This window comes from Gavialis gangeticus, unplaced genomic scaffold (assembly GCF_001723915.1).
Source record: "Gavialis gangeticus isolate Ggan-Ray unplaced genomic scaffold, GavGan_comp1, whole genome shotgun sequence".
Lineage (NCBI taxonomy): Eukaryota > Metazoa > Chordata > Crocodylia > Gavialidae > Gavialis > Gavialis gangeticus.
Window position 1 is genome coordinate 120444521 of NW_017729025.1, and position 17216 is coordinate 120461736.

The following is a 17216-nucleotide window of genomic DNA, read 5'->3' on the forward strand; positions in this document are numbered from 1 at the left end:
CCCCCCCCCCCCCCCCCTTTTTTTTTAATGCTATATGGATCAGGTGGTTTTCAAGTCTCCCCGGAGGTACAGAATATTATTGGCTACATCTACGGCTGGGAACTTCAACTGGGGTGTGCCAATTCTCCTGCTAGGAGCAAAACTGCAGGTTCCTGACAAGAGGGTCTTGCTGTTCTGCTCAGGGTTCGATCACCATATTTGGGGTCAGATCAGATGGGTGTGGACTATGGGTGATTTTGCCTTCTTCTGTAGCGGGGGCATGACCCTCTGTCCAGGATCTCTTGAGCATATATTGTCAACATTTTATAGAAGCAGGACGTTGGCTGCCGAGGTTCCCCTACATTACCTGTGACAGATTACGGTATTAGGTTTATGTTGTGTCAGGGTTCAGGGTAGTCTTATGTAGCGTTTAGATTATGGCTATATGGGATGGTTTGGGTAAGTATGATCCTGCCTCAGGCACCCAGGCAGAGGGTTGGAATAGATGATCTATGGAGGACCCTTCCAGCCCTACTTCTCTGTGACTTTCCTGTTGTTTTACCATATTTTCTTTCTCTATGAGGGTTGGCAGTCTGCTGTGCACTGTCTGTCTGTTGCTGTCCAAATAGAAGTAGCTGAATTTCAATTCTAGTTCTTTGTAAATAGATTAGAACATGTTTACAGATGGAAGAAATATTGTCAGCACTGTTCTGTGTCAGAGTTTCCCTTACCATTGGGCATTTGAATTAACTCCCCTCATCTGACAGTTTGTTAGAAAACAGAGCTTACAAGAGCTCACTAGGATGAAGTGGAATAAAGATATCCTGGTCACTTCTAATCATTTAAAAATGTGTTGAACAGGAGTTGATGTTTGGACAGGCATAGTTTGCAGTGGTAGTAATCACTTGGGCATTAGTGCTTTGCATCATTTGAAGAGTGAAGGAACGCACAAACAATAATCCTGCTAGGAATGTTTTGCTTTCTTGTCTGTTTCTGACTTGCCTGCAGAATTGACATATGTTTAGTTGATTCTAAAGTATGCTGTAATTAAATCAAAGTAATCAAAGCTTTAATTGAATTAAAACTCTTTGGATACCAGCACTATAGAGCTCTGAAATCATTGGGGAAAATTATATATAATATAAATGTTTTCTGCTTTTACATTCACTTTAGTTGCACTGTAACAGGCACCCTCCAAGCTGTCCTGCAAAGCCCTTGTAGTTGTGTGATTTATTCTGGAGTCTTTTTAATCTTTTTATGTACATATCTTTCCTCCCCTATTACCTGTGGTTTAAAGGTTAAACAGCTGAAGTATTAAATACTGCTACCAAGATAAGAGAATCTTATGCTCACTGTTATGCCTCAACCTAAAATAGCATATCTTGAAAATGATTTTATTTATTTGAAGTCGAATTTTAGCAAGGCTTTCAACACTGTCCATCATGATTTTTTTCGACTAGTGAGCTGAGGAAATGCAGCCTAGATGAATGTATTGTAAGGTGGATATGCAACTGGTCAGATCATTGTGCTTACAGACCCTATGTCCAATAGGGAGGAGACATCAAGTTGGGTTCCCAGGGGCCTGTGGTGGGTCTGGTACTCTTTAAATCATGAATGACTTGGAGGATGGGCCTGGGTATACAACTGAAGTGAATTTAAAAGTAGAAAATGTTTAAATATATGCAGTATTGTCCTAGATCATTTCAGTGATCTATAATGTTACTTTTAAAGATTTGTTTTTTAATATATGGCAAGATGAATGTGCATTAAAACATACCACAATATTGTGCGTGTACATTTTTATAAAGGAGTTTCCTGATGTCCAAAGAGTTTTAATTTGAGAAGAATAGTAAGTTTTCTGAACTGTTAAGTTCATTCCCTGTATTGGAGCTTTAGAAGAAATGGTTCTGATTTCAGGCAAAGTGCCAGCAAATTTTAGATCTGTTTTCCTTGCTTTTGTTTTTCACTATATGTAGTCAATAAAACTTGTATGCACAAATTTCTAGATGACAGCAAGCTGGGTGGAGCTGTAGACACTTTGGACAATGGAATTAAGATTCAGAATGACCTTGATCAACTGGAAAAGTGGTCTGAAATTTAATTAAATTTCAGCAAGGAAAAGTGAAAAGTTCTCCACTTCTGATGGAATAATCAAATTCCCCGATAAACTGGAGTGGAACTGGCTAGGCAGGAGCTATTCTACTGGCAGCTCACAAGCCCCTGCAGCTACTTCTCCCACTGCTGCCTGGTAGGGGAGCCCTGGCAAGGAGTCAAGCGCTGCCCATGCAATAAGGAGATGGGGGAGACCATGCAGTGGGAGACAGGTTGTTGTCTGTGTGGAGGGGCAAAGGCACCTGGGAGAGCTGTATACCACTGCCAGCACTGCCCAAGGAGGAGAATCCTGGGGTGGTCACCCATACAGTGTGCACCCCCTCAGTGGCACTGAACTTGGATAGCTCTAGACCAAGCTTAAGTTCTGCATAAAAATATGTAGGAGTTATAGTATACTGACTCATACTATGGTTCACTATGGTTGCAAAACAAGCCACTAGCAGCAAGCTAGAAAAACAGGAGGTGCCAGTACATGTTCCAAGAGGCTGCTCCGATATGTTGTAATTACAGTGCATGAGAGCAGCCTCAATCAAGTCTGCTGGAGTGTATTAATTAGCGTGCTCCAGCCAGCCTCTGCATCTTATGTATCAGTGTCCCTGCACCTCAAAATGAGAGTGGGGGTACTTTTATACTAAAGCTCATTCAACAAGTTTTAGATAAAGTGCCCCTGCCACCATTTTGAAGCATGAGGATGTGGCTACATGAGATGCCTCAGGCTCTTTAATTAGAGCAGCTCTTGGAGCCGCTCTAATTCAAGCAGCCCCCCACACCCCTGGAGCACATGTAAAAATGCCCAGGAATGCCATCTGCAAGTCAAGGAAAGTGATTCTTCTTCCACTCTAGTCAGCACTGATAAGGCCTGACCAGAATATGTTATGGCATTGCACTTTAAGAAAGACATGGACAAACTAGGCATGCAGCAAAAGGTATTGGAAACATAATTTATGAGGAAAAGTTGAAAGAAGTGGAATTGTTTACTCTTGAAAAAAGAAGACTGAGGGGAATGTGTTAACAGTCTTCAAATACCAGAATGGTACTTATACAGAGATTGGTGATTGACTCTACTATTAACACGTGGGCAAGGACAAGAAGATCTAAATTTCAAGAGGGACAATTTAGTTATAAAGTTCTTCCAAAAAGTCAACCTATGAGAGTGGCTAAGCACTGGAACATGTTGCTTGGACAAGTTGTGGAGCTGCTATCATTGAAGGTTTTTAAAAGCCAGTTAGATAAACATTTGTCTGAAATTATTTAATCTGGGATGATCCTGCCTTGAACAGCAGGCTGGACACAATTGACTTTCTGAGGCTCCTTTGGGCCCTGTTTTTATTTTTATTCTATAATTCCTATTGTCTTCAGTTGTGGAGGATCTGACCTTAATGGCACATTTTAAAAATTTAACTTGAAAAATAATGACTTGGGAGCAGAATTAGGTAGTGGTAAAATAATTCCTATCATAGATCACCACAAACCCACAAATTCTCACTTTTTCAGCTCCCCTGGTAAGCAGTCATACATGGAAGGAGTTCCTGTCATTCCTGATTAAGGCTCTGAATTAGTTCAAGTAGAAACTATTACCAAAAACACCATGTAGGGTTTATTTAATCACAACTTTACACAAAACTTGGATAATTCTGAAACAGTTACTTTAATGGATCTATGCAAATTAACATAAACAGAGTTTTATAATTGCTTCTGAATAAATGTCCATTAACCTTAATGTGAGGAATAAAGATGATGGTTTAAGATGCTTACGTACAGTCTCTCTTTGCTGAATTAATGATAGGTGGGGCTGCTGATAACTGTTAAGCGTTGCACCTGCTTATACAGAGCTTAACTTGTTCACCTGAGCGTGTGCGCGACAGACTTTCAAAAAACAAAAAGTTACCATATTTCTTCTGTGATGCATTATTGTTTATTCTTGCCATCACGTTTAATGCTTGTGAAGAGGTGAGTGGGGCACGAGAGAGAGATGAAGACCTGGAGAGATATCGAAGGAGATTCCTAAGAAGAATAAAAAAGATGTATGTTTAAAATGATTTACATCTTACTGAATTGGCAATTTCTTTCATGTTAGTTTCTCTCAGGAACTACGGCATGCACTAGAGGCCAAGCTCTGTTATGGACAGTAGGGCCAGGCAATAAAAATAGAAAGCCACAAAGTCCAAATTAAGAAACACTTGGCAGCTAATTAGATAATGACCCATCTGAGTGACCTCAGTTCAGAAGGAGGAATCAGGGCTATATAAGCTCTGAACCAGAAGCAGAGGGTCAGTTTGACCCGGGGGGGGTATCCCGCTGGTAGCTGGGGGAAGAAGTGCTGGAACTGGAGCCTAGCTCAGGCTGTGCAAGCAGAAGTTGCTCCTTACATAGAGCTGACAGATGAAAGAAATTGTAAGTAGGCCCAGGAGGCCTGGAGCTGATAGAAGCCAGAAAGACTGTGTAGGAGCCTGGGGAGGACTTTTTAAAAGGCTCCCCCAACTGCAAAATTAATTGTGGTGGAGTTTTACTCATTGCATTTTGTGCTGTGAGGCATGGAAGTGGCTGAAGGGGGTGAAGGAGACCACCAAGGGGGCCTGGGGAAGCTGCTGCAGTTGATAAAGGACTGTTAGAGGGTGGGGGCTCAGCCTTGGAGGTGCAAGCCCAGTGAGCTGAGCTGAGCTGAGTTGCGCCTGCAGGGCTGAGGGCCCCAAGAGATGGAGCAGAAAGGTGAAAAAGTCACTGGTGGACTGGGGCAGCCTCCCAACATTAAAGTAACATCAAAGACATGGCAGATAAGCACAGGGAGGTACCCTCATTAACCAGAAGGGAGAGCAAATAGGATTATAGTGGCTGCGAGGAGGTGCCACACCTGCCTTTAGTGGTAGGTCCTATTATAGTGTCTATTTAAACAATTCTTTAGAGGGTTGATTCTTTGTTTGCTTGGATGCTTTGTTAATGTTCGCTTCATTTGTAGGAAAAATGCATTTTTAATTTTGCAGCATTAAAAAGGGAATGTCACAAACAAAATAAGGGGGTGGGGACCTTACAAGGCACTGGAGACAGTGTCAAACTTCTACTAACTTTTTAATGGGAATGAAAATTTCTGTGTTTATGGGAAAAAATCTTCTATAGAATATTTTTTAAATCCTATATTTACATATGTATTTCTTGAAAGAATATTGAATACTGAATATTGTCATGGTATTTTGCTTTTAAAAAATGCAAGCACATGCTTCTGGAGGAAAAAATAATCTGAAACCACAGTATGCTTCAGAGAAGAAAAATCTGGGAATCAATTACATTAAAAATCCTAAAGATTATTTGATCAGAGCTATACATAGGGTGGCCATCTAATTCAGCTGGAAATAGGGGACATCTGGGACACTGCTGCCTGCCCCCCAATTCAGTGGTGTATTGCAGGGAGAGGCAACAGATAGAGATAGAGCAGATGCAGTGCCATCTGGTTGCCTTCCTGGGGCACCACGCCTGCCACTTCCCTTCCCCTCTGGACTGCACCCTGCACCCAGGACACTCATTTTAATCTATGCCCCCTATTCAGGACCAGTCTCTGAAATCCAGGATTATCCTGAGAAACAGGATGGATGGTCACCCTGTCTATACATTATATTAAAGACAAATCTGTAATATCCGCACTACATACACATCACATTTGATCTCGTTTTTCCCTAGTGGCCCCAGAGACAAAATACTTTTGATACCCCACATGTCATCCCAAACTAGATTAAGTGCCCTGGGGAGAATGACTTGTGGACTACAACCAGCATCCTGACTTCTTTAGCACATTCATCTTCCCAACTAGTGTCTCTTAATTGGAGATGTAGCATGGGTTCTATACTGCTAATTAGAGATGGATTTGAGGGAAGTGAAAAATACAGAATTATTTTTGCTGTCTGTTTTGTGAGAGATTTGTTAAAGCAAAGGGATGTGGGGCAGAGAAATTGCCTGTAAGCACTTCATGAATTGGTTTGGTTACTACAAGGACTCAGGGTATGGGAAATAATAAGCTGTATTAACTTTTTCCTAATTAGTTTGCAGACAGCTCTCAGAATGGAATTACTTGAGTCAAAATGTTTTCTGTGTTCCTGGTCACATGGAGTAAGTTCATCTAGCCTGTGGTTCAGAATAAATACCATGTTACTTCAGTGCTGTCATTACTGTCATATCCCTATTTCCAAGAGTGTAATTAGTAATGTATCTAAAAAGTTTCCTCTCAACAATTACAATCTACAAGATAACAGGAAAAAAGCATGCCCTAATTTCAAGAACATTGTTCTGATATGATACTTTTCACATGTAACCCAGCTATTTGAAGCTCTATGAATTTGAGAAAAGAAACATTTTGATGGAGTGTAGTTGTGAATATTGCCCACAGGACCTCTTGTAAAATTTGACCTTAAAACTACTAATTAGCAACAAGTAAGCAGCCAGTTACTTATGAATAGGATGACCATCTGGGACATCCCCTTCTACCCACTCCTCCATCTCAAGTCAGCAGCGCTATTGCAGGCAGAGGTGTGGGCAGCTCTGGTATTACTATTCAGGCAGCTAAGGGAGTCAGTGTCCCGCTAATGAACTATAGGTCTTTACTTCATGTGTTAATCATCATCTCCCCTTTTTAATGGTCATACTGACCTATTTTAGGGCAATTTTTCTGTCTGCTAAGACTTCCTATTTCCCAGATCATGCCATGCAGCCTTCTTGCCCTGTGCCCAGGATACTTGTTTTAATTTTTGCCAGCCAGCTGGGACTGTCCTCCAGAATCTGGGACTGTCCTGGGCAAACTGGGACATATGGTCACATAGCTATAAACAATTTTAAAGGTCTAAAAAACAAGCTCATTTGAAGTTAATGGCAGTTCTTCTTTTTCTTCAGTAGAATAAAATTTTCACCCCAAGAATGGTATATAGTAACTACAGTTTGTTTAAAAGTTGGTTATACATCAGGGAAATTAGTATGCATGTTTGTATGTATGCTCCAAGTACAGCACACTCAACCAACATGGTGGAATGCTCATCTTTAGAGGCATTTGAAACTAGACCATAGAAAGCACTAAAATTCAAATTTGTGGTACACCTACCAAAGGGTCAACCTTTTTGGTAGGTGTACCACAAATTTGCACCATACGTTACCCAAGTGCCACTGTGATCCCCTTCCCCTGCTCAGTGTGCTGCTCTTCTTTCTGCTCCACGCCAAGGGTCCTCTTCTGCTTTTTGCTCCCTGCCCTATCTGCCATTGTGCTGTCATTTTCCCCCCTCCCCACCAATCTGAGTGCTACACACAGGCTGCCTGTGCTACATGTGCCAGAGGTTGGCTGCCTCTGCAGTAGAAAAATTATAATCCTATACTGTCAGTGGAATAGGCTTGATGACCTCTTTGTTCCCTTGACAAGCTTACAGCATTCATTATCACACTGCAACTGCAGTGTGTGTAGTATAATGCACTGTTCCTTACTCAAGACCCTAGAACAATGCCATTAACTTCAGTGGAAGCCAAGCATGCACACCTGAGAGCAGAATGCAGCTCTTAAACTAGACTGCCATTTGGTATGAAATTGTTAAAATATATTTTATTTTACTACTCATTACAGCCAGCTGTTACAAACAACGATATAATGTTTGTTAAAATTCACTGTCCGTGGGAGACATTGTGTAAATATGCGGAAAGAATGAACATCAGGATGCCTTTCAGGTAATGTGGAAGCTATTTAACTTTGTGGACTTTGATTTGTATGCTTTTATTTATTTACTTATTTTTAGCTAATCTCTTAGCATACAACCTAATCCTCTTTTCTTTACACTGAACAAAGCAAGCCATCTGCTTAATCACAGCTTCTTTTTTTTTTTTTTATTGGTGACTCCTATTTGGTAAGGCCAGTTTTTGAAGGGTAAGTTTGAATGATGCACACACAGCTATCCTCTTGATGTTCATCTGTAGTATCTGCTTCATCAGATTACTGTCTTAGTTAAGTTGCACATGTCCCTGGAAATTCTACTATTCACGGCAAATTATGACCAACGTGTGTGACATGGCCATGTTTTTTAGAATCCCTCCTCAGTGTCTCAAAGATCTCAGTAGTCTGTGGCTTTAGGAGCAGTCTCCCTCCAAATAGTACATCACCTTCTCGGTGTGCAGTGGGATCCTACCCAAAGACAGAGGAAGGTCCAGAAACAACTACTGATCTTTCAGAAATAAAACCCTGATACCACCTGGGGAAATGCAGAGCCTTTGTGTTTCTTGGTTCTCTTCACCTTCACTTTTTTCCAAATTTACCATATGTTCTTGTGTCTTAATATATTTAGATCTACATAAATGCAAGCAATAGCTGTATGCCCATTCCTCCAAATGCATAGGGCACCTATACACAAGCTCTGAGAATGCTCTGGAAGTCCAACTCTTTGGAGCGGACTCAGTTAATCAAGTCTGTTGGACCACAGCAAATGCCACACTCCACCAGCCTCCTGAGTCTTGCGTATCAGCACCTCCACACTTAAAAATGGTGGTGGAGGGTGCTTGAACTAAAAGCTCATTCAACAAGCTTTAGTTCAAGTACCCCCCACCACCATTTTTAAGTGTGGGGACACTGATACAGGAGACATGGCAGCACTTCCCTTAGAGTGACTCTCTGAACCACTCTTATTAAAGCGCCAATCCCCTACCCCTAGAGCATGTGTGAAAGTGTCTCTGCTTAAAAATTTCCTCACATGCATTTTGTAGTAAATAAAATAAACCTGTCTACAGGAAGCCAGGAAACTAAAATATGGTTCGCTCTCCACCATAGTTCACCCCCTAGGGCAGTGATTCTCAACCTTTTTGGACCTGAGGCACCCCTCCCTGGACATGAGCAGGCCTCCATAATTTATGTGAATTGACAGGCACCGAATTTCACAACCTAACCTTTTATATGTTACAATGCTTGTCTCTTTAGACAGGACCTGTCTGCATAGGGGTAGGCAATCCTCCAGGCAGGGGCAAGCCTGAGTTGAGTTTACATGCTTAGCTTATCTGCTGACTGCCTCATGCCTTTGGGCACCCTTCAAAGGAACTGGACGCACCCCAGAGTGCTCTGGCATTCTGGTTGAGAATCACTAATGTAGGGGGGAAAGGTACGCTATTCAGAATTCCTGTAAAGTTATGGATTTGGTTATTGTGACAAAGTGACAATTAAAGTCAAGAGATGGACAAATCAAAATTATTGAGCCTGCACAAAGTATGTCCTTATAGCAACAGATCCTTAGCACCAGCCTCAGTGCCTCCGACTTCAAGTGGAGCCGTATGGCTTAGGGAAAGAGCAGCTTTCTCATAAGGCCCTCTCATATTGGGTGGTATGCTTAAACTACTGCTGCATCCCTCAATGAAAAACCTGCAGGTATCCTGAAAATTATGCTGCACTATAATGTAATGGAAACTTTAGGCTTAATTGCTTGCCATACAGTTCTGTGTAAGTTACCTTGAATAACAGTCATCTTCCATTTTGTTTTAAGGATGGTTTTTGATATTACTATTGCTTCTTTCACTTGTTAACATTCTCATTATTGATCTCTCTCCCCCCCCCCGCATTTAATTTCCAGGCTTCTTGGTCGTCTTTTTTTTTTTTTAACCAATTGACAATACTGCTTTTTACCAGCAGCCTGGTTAATCCATCCTTATTTAATAATTCCACATACATTTTTCCTTTTAAAAATACTTATAGGCTTTTCATAACACTGCATATTCCTAAATGGTAATGTTACAAGTCCTAGTCTACTTGCAGCCTCTCCCTCCAAGCAGAACTCAGGCTGATTTTTTTCACTAGGAATCACTTTAGTGGAATTGGATCACTTGGTCAATGCATTCTCTAGGAACAGAACTCCCTTCTGAGTGGAAGCACCTAACTCCTTTTTCTAGACTCCAGAAAAGGTTTCCCTAGTTTAATAATCAGGAAGAAACTGATCCTCTCCTGAAAATTGAAAACTCAGTTTTTCTTTTCTTCAAAAAGTGTCCCTTACTGCAGGTTTAATCATGGGAGGGAGACATTGTCCCTGAAATTTTAGCTAAAACTTATTTAGTCATCTGTGTAGTTATTTTTTGCTTATGGTTGCTGAAGACATTCTCTAAATATCTCAGTCAGCATCTGTAAATGCCAAGGATAGATTGCATATCTGGCTTTCTGAGAGGTTTGCCGGGCCTTGGAAGGTGTGAATTTCGGGAAAGCGATCATGATGGATCTACAGCAACTTCTGACAGAACTAGTGATTCTGTTTTATTTCCAACTCGGGGAGATATCCCGGATGTTTTGTCTTAGGGTTAGAAACTCCAGTATTTCTGTGAGTTTCAGCAACAATCTTATTTGGAGCCATGCCTAAGGCTTGGTATTTCCTTCCTTCAGGATGCAGAAAGCCTCTTGATGGAAAACAGAATTATATAGTATTCAAAGTTTCTCAGCTGCCAGTCTTATCGTGGGGCAGTGATGTGGCTTGATGGTTCAAATATAGTGATGAGAATCAGAAGTTCTGTTCCTAAGTTTGTTTCTAACTCCTGCTTTTTCCCTGGCAAAATCACATTGGCAGTTTTGTTAATCATTTAAATTGTGCTGAACTGTAAAAGTAAAAAGTACAATAATGTATAAAGGTGAGGTTATGTATGAGACTGTATATGTGGCTAATGCAGTTTTTGTCCTTTAATCTGAGCTTTGTTGGACCAGATTTCTGACCTTATTGAAGATCACTTTAAAATTCCAGTTTTGCTCAGCGTTACTACTGACTGAACCCAATTTCCTGTGAACATGGAAATAATACTGTTTTCCTAGCTAATAGGGAATGTCAAAATTGAATAGGCTATTTTCTTTGGAATAATCTGAGGATGAAAAGTACAACTGCTCTAAGGAAAAACAATGGTAATATCGATTCAGCACTTTGAAATGTTTGAACAATAAAAAAGTTTAATTTGTAGTTTTTAATTTGAGGGGCAAAACAGAATAGGTGTTGGATTGCTCTAATCTTGTCAGCCCAGGCAAAGGAGAGCCATCATCCTAAACACAGAAGAATGAGTTAGTGAAAAGGAGCTATGATAGCTGCCATTAGCAGTCCTGTAAACAACTTGGCCTTCTAAAAACTGCTTATTTAATTCAATGGAAAAAAATAAAATAAGAGCATGGGAACTGTTGATGTGTGATTTTATAGAAGGGAACATAGCAATCCTACTCTGCCTTTGAAGTGTGCGCAGTACTCTGATTAGCTAGTATGAGAATTTTTATATAACGTGCAATGCAGCACAAAAAATAAACCACTCTGATTAATCCTACATCTTGTGGGCTGGCTGAACTTGCATTGACTCATATAAAAAAATAAAAATAAGTCAGTGCTTCTGAAGTTAAAGTAGATGGGCCTTGCAGGATCCAGCAATTTAGGCATAATAATACACTTTATGCATACAAGTAGTTACAAAAAACACTCGCTGAGCTGCTACCAAAACATAGTTACCCATGTGTATGAAGGCCCGAATTCTGAAAACATTTATTTATAGTATCCCAACTTACACAAATTGTTTCCAATTTCCTAGCACTGTTCTTTTTTTTCCCATCTTTTTGTTAGTAAGACTTATGTTGTATCTGTTTTTTGATCTCTTACCAGTTCTTTATCTCAGAAGATTCTGATAGAGATGGACTATTCTGAGCATCATAGCATCTTATGGCCATCTTAAAATACTTTCTAGATTAATTAAAACAAACTATGGAGGGTGCAAATAGGTGGATCTACACACATGCTTAACTGCGTAGTAGACTAACTTGCTGTGGTGTAAAGCGTCACAATGTACAAGTGCAACACTATTAAACTGCAGCAAACTAATTTTCACAGCCTTAAGATAGTATTGAGGACCATACTGTCTTTATGGAGGTGACAATAACTGCTCCTAAACGCACATGAAAATGCTGAACTGAGTGCAGGTTGCACCCAGGCAGCAAAAGGACCCCTGTCTGCCCCCTAGCAATGCAGCTCTGCTCTTTGGGCACTCTCATGCCCCAGCAGCCCCTCTACCATCTGACAACACAACCCAGAGCCTGGAGCGGACTCCCTGAGCCTGCTGCCAGCCTGGGGCTGTTCAGCCCCAGCTCAAACTGCTGTGGTCCTGAGCACATGGACACTGTGCCTGAGAGCCATTAACTCTAATGCAAAATGCACCAGAGTTTATTGCATCACTCAAATAGCATATGTAGATGCACCCAGTATGTGTGTAAACTGTTTCTTAAAAGTTGTAGAACATTTATTATTAATCCCAAAATGTTTTACTTCAACTGGCATTTTCTAGGCAGTATAACATAGTCCTGCTAGAGGCATAACTGAATAGAACTGCATCCTAGACTGTACCCACTTTCCTCAACAGCAGAACTCAGTAGCACAAGGATGGACACCTGAGCAGGGCACCAGCCCAGGACATTGTACCTCACCCTTCCACCCTCCTCCCTTTGGCCCCAGCTCCAGCAGCAGCAAAGCATAGCAGCAGTGATTGGTGCAGGAGTGTGCACTAGTGAGGGGCATTCTGGGAAATGTCATTTCCACTGGAGCAAACTCACCTTTGACTCTGGCTTTGGCTCTGAAGGCTCTGGCAGTGGGAAGAGGAAAAGCAGTAGCAGTAAGAGAGGCATAACAAAGCAGCCAGGCACTGGCACAGCAGGATCCATGGGGCAGCAGTGATTCCTAGCTGCCAACACACTGCCAGCACAAACCATGGCTGTGGTAACACCTAAGTTTCCCTCCCCACAAGTTGGCACTTAGGGTGGTTGCCCCAGTCACCCCACCCTAGTTATCCAACTGGTCACTGGTGCAGGAGCAGCAGCTGGAGGGGCATTGCTGCTGTGGAGAGACGTTATCACTTTTTTTGCTGCAAAGGCTAAAAAAAACAATGGTTTTCAGCGGCAAAAAAAATGAGATAAGATGTTGTTATACACCTGAATTTTAGATCCCTCTTAAAGTTTGCCTTGAGTTGCAAGTAAATTGCTATTGATCTTTACCTGCACGACAGCTTTGTCAAGGACACAACCTGCAGAGACCTATAAAACAGGCTGATGATGCTGCCCATGGGTGTTGGACAGGACCCACATATGACACCCATGTCATACCGGCCCCATGCACTTCATGCAGCGCTTCCATCAAACAAGCCTCACAAGCTGGATCTGGCATTCTGCATTGGTCTTGTGAGGTCAATCTATGGGCAAACCAGCCCCGTATCGCTGATCCTGCCCACAGAGCATGATGAGTAGGGACCTACCTAACTTACAGCTAAAGAAAGCAATTTTTGCAGCTTGGTCATAGCCCAAGGAGCTGGTTTCTCATTTTGTAGTGGCTCTGCCCCTTAGTGCTGATTGGCAGAGAGGCCCTGGGGGAGGAGGGACAAGAGGGTGGCCACCATCTTGACTGTTGGCTGCCCTTCATGTAGCCCCACCCCTTGGCTCTGATTGATGGAGAAGTACAAGGAGACAGCTGCTATCTTGGTGGAAATTGCAGGCAATGCCATTTTTCACGGAGACTACCATTTTTGAAGTTTCTGCAAAAATCACAAAACTGCAGTTTAAGTAGGTCTCTGCTGATGAGTTTGACACCCCTGCTGTACCAGATGCCCCCCCACAGGTAGTATGCCAATAAACTCTGCCCATTTTCCAGTAACATCCCTCTACTCCACTCTATTCATATAGCAGTAGGGTAGTAGCACCACAGAAATTTCTTTCCATACTACATTTTAATGCTTCTACCATCACTGAAGTCTATATGAACCTGCCACCCACAAAGGATCACACCTGAATACATAATATGTATATATGGAATTTCAATATCATAAATAATATAAAAATGTAAATTATCTGAAGATAATTGCAAACCCAATCTGAAGAAAAAACCCAAACAAACGTGTACAATTATTGCCACTTCAAACATATGTTTGAATGATGCTTAAAACCTGATGATGTTTAACACAAAGAAATGTAAAGTGCTCCATCTGGGGAGAAATAATCCACAACACATTTACAGGCTCAGTGGTACTACGCTTGCTAGTGCCACAAGTGAAAGAGAACTGGGGGTTGTGACCACAGAATTAACAAGGGTCACCAATGTGATGCTGTAGCTGGCAGAGCAAATGAGACCCTGGCATGCATCTACTCAGGCGTCTCAAGCAAGACTAAGGATATCATCCTCCCACTCCACTCAGCCTTGGTGAGACCACAGCTGGAGTACTGTGTCCAGTTCTGGGCATCACACTTCAGGAAGGATGTGAAGAAGCTTGAGAGAATCCAAAGGAGGGGTACGTGCATTATTAGAGGTCTGGAGAGCAGGTTTTATGAAGCTAGTCTGAAAGACATGGGACTGACTGTTCAGTGTGGAGAAAAGAAGACTTAGAGGGGACTTGGTGGCAGCTTGTAAGTATATAAGGGGTGTACATCAGGGCCTGGGGAAGCATCTGTTCACCAAGGTCTCCCAGGTGAAGACAAGAAACAATGGCCACAAACTGCTTGAAGATCACTTCAGATTGGACAGAAGGAGCAACTTCTTTACAGTTCGAGTGCCTAGGGTCTGGAACAGACTCCTCCCAGAGGTGGTACAATCACCTACCTTGGAGATCTTTAAAAAACATCTTGATTCACACCTTGCTGGGGTCACCTGACCCCAACAGTTTGTTCTGCCCAAGTGCAGGGAGGCTGGACCCGATGTTCTCATGAGGTCCCTTCCAGCCCTTAACATCTATGAATCTATTATATATGATATTGACATTTCATATATACATATTATATATTTGGGTGTGATCCTTTGTGGGTTGTAGTTTCACACTGACTTCAGTGACAGTAGGTGGATTATAACATAGCAGGGAACAAACTTCTGTGGACTACTGGCCTACTGCTATATGATTAGAGTGAGATAGATGGATGTTACTGGAAAATGGGCAGAGTTCATTGATACCAGATTTCCACCTGTGGGGGGGAAATCTAGTACAGCCAGGGTGTCAAACTCATCAGTAGGGACCTACTTGTACAACATACAGAGCCTACTGTCACTAAAATCAGTGTGAAACTACAATCCACAAGGGAGATATATAGAATATAGATAGATATGATATTGAATTGGCATAATATTATATCTAATATAAAATGCAAATTATCTGAAGGTAAAAAGAAAACAACCAAAAAACCTGTGTGCAATTATTGCCACTTTCACCATACTGTTCAATATAAGTTGTTGTGATTTATATAAGGGTTTGATCATGATTTGATATATTCATGGGGATTTTTGTTTTAATGGTATATTTTGAGAGTTCTGTTAGAGAGAAATGTGTGGCCTGATGGAAAGGCAGAGAAAAGAAGCAGAAGCTTTGCAATATAATCTTGACACTGAAGCAACAAGGTTCCTCTTTACATATGCATAAAGTATCTTATGGAAAATATAAAATACTGTTCCATGGAAAAAATGAACGTATCTGTAACTCAGCTGGACTCAATCTGAGGATAGCAGTTAAGGGGAATTAAAAGTAATGGAGAACCCATGATTAAGAAATAAAAGGTATGACAGCTGCCAAAAAGTATTCTTAATTTTTATGGATTTCATAGTTTCCTCTGCAGCTTTGCTTAGGAGGATCACAAATCAGGCTGCAAAGTACCTAAGCATTTCCAGCAGAAACATAGTTCTTTATGATTGGGACAAAAATGTAAGATTAAGCATTTTCTAGGCTACATTTCCTTTCCAGACATCACATACTCTCTCTTGCACCCTTAATATTTACCAGATGAATAGCTGTGGACCCTATTAATCATATATATTCTTTTCCCTCTCCCATCCCCAATATTCTTGGTCTGTTTTAGGTCATGTAGTTATCATCTGAAAATGGTCTCACTTTTTATTATCCAGAACTGAAATATTTTTTTATGTAGGTGGAACGGAGAAAAATTACTTCTTGAATATTATTTGAAAACCATTTGTTCTAAGTTCTAAAATGACAGTATACTAAACAAAGTATTTCTCTTTCATAGCGTAAAAGCTCTAGGTAAATTGTGCTCCTTGGGGGATCTGTTACAAACCAAGTAAAACTGTAATCCTGCAAACTGATCTATGCTGTGCTAAACTCATTCACTTCAGTCCAGCTCTAAGCTAGAAGGAAAGTCCAGTCATATAAATTAGTTTTCAGACTCATGAGCTTAAAACACCTGTGAACCTGGAAGTTTGTTATAGAGAGGCAGAGGGGGAATATTTAGCCAGGAGAGGGAAAATATCCTGCAGCAAATCTATGTGTATAGTATTTCAAGAGTAACAGTTCTCTGAATATTTCATGGAAAATTGCAGGCCTCCCTCCCTCAGAATTTGCTGTGCCTAAGAAAAAGCAGAGAGAAAAATAATACAAATATAGAAACTGTTTGTTTGAGTTACTACTTGCTAATTCTTAGAGCCTTTGCTGACTATTTGCCAATGGATATTCATAGGAGACCCTTACACAGGTTGAAAACTCTCTGTGCATGGTATTAAGGCATAATTGAAACAATTTGTAATCTTTTAAAGGAGTTCTGCAGAATGAGGGCCTTGTGAGGCTGTTAATATTTAAACACACTTGCATCATCTTTAATAGAAATTCTGTACTTGAAACGTTGTAGTTCAATTTGCATAAATATGTTATATCAAAATTGAATTTGTCTCATGAATCATTTAAAATACTAGAATATATCAAATGAAAATATTAATGAATTTGCTGTATGCAAATTTCCTATAAAATATTTTCCCTCTTTTTTTTGTGCCTGTAAAATGCATGATATTAAATGTTCGGTGTTCTTGTATAATGTGTATGTCCTTCTCAACTGTCTCTTACTTGATTGTTCTCAGATCTCTTCTGCTATTCTTTCAGGAAAAAATGTTATTACACTGACTGGAGGAGCAAAACGATGGGCAGGTTGGTGGGTGATGCATAGCTTCTAACTTTGCCAAATAGTCATCCTGCTAAAAAAATCCATATTAGCAGTTGTAAATTTATTCAAAGAAACGTAGACAGTGGCTACTAAAAGATAATACCCTAAAATATTTAACTTTAACATGATGTAGTACAGTAGAGCTTTGCTAATTCTCACTTTGCAAATGCAAAATTTCTCATCCCCCCCCCCCCCCCCCCCCCCACCCCCC

General features: G+C 40.9%; 1 protein-coding gene across 1 annotated transcript in view; it reads left to right on the top strand.

The window, feature by feature from the left end:
* The window catches only part of ANO3 (anoctamin 3), a 539488-nt gene that overhangs the window by 395832 nt on the left and 126440 nt on the right, over window positions 1-17216 (top strand). The window contains exons 6-7 of the mRNA XM_019519487.1: window positions 7682-7782; window positions 16945-16989. Coding sequence (XP_019375032.1) covers window positions 7682-7782; window positions 16945-16989 — 146 coding nt within the window. The remainder of the gene's footprint in view (window positions 1-7681; window positions 7783-16944; window positions 16990-17216) is intronic.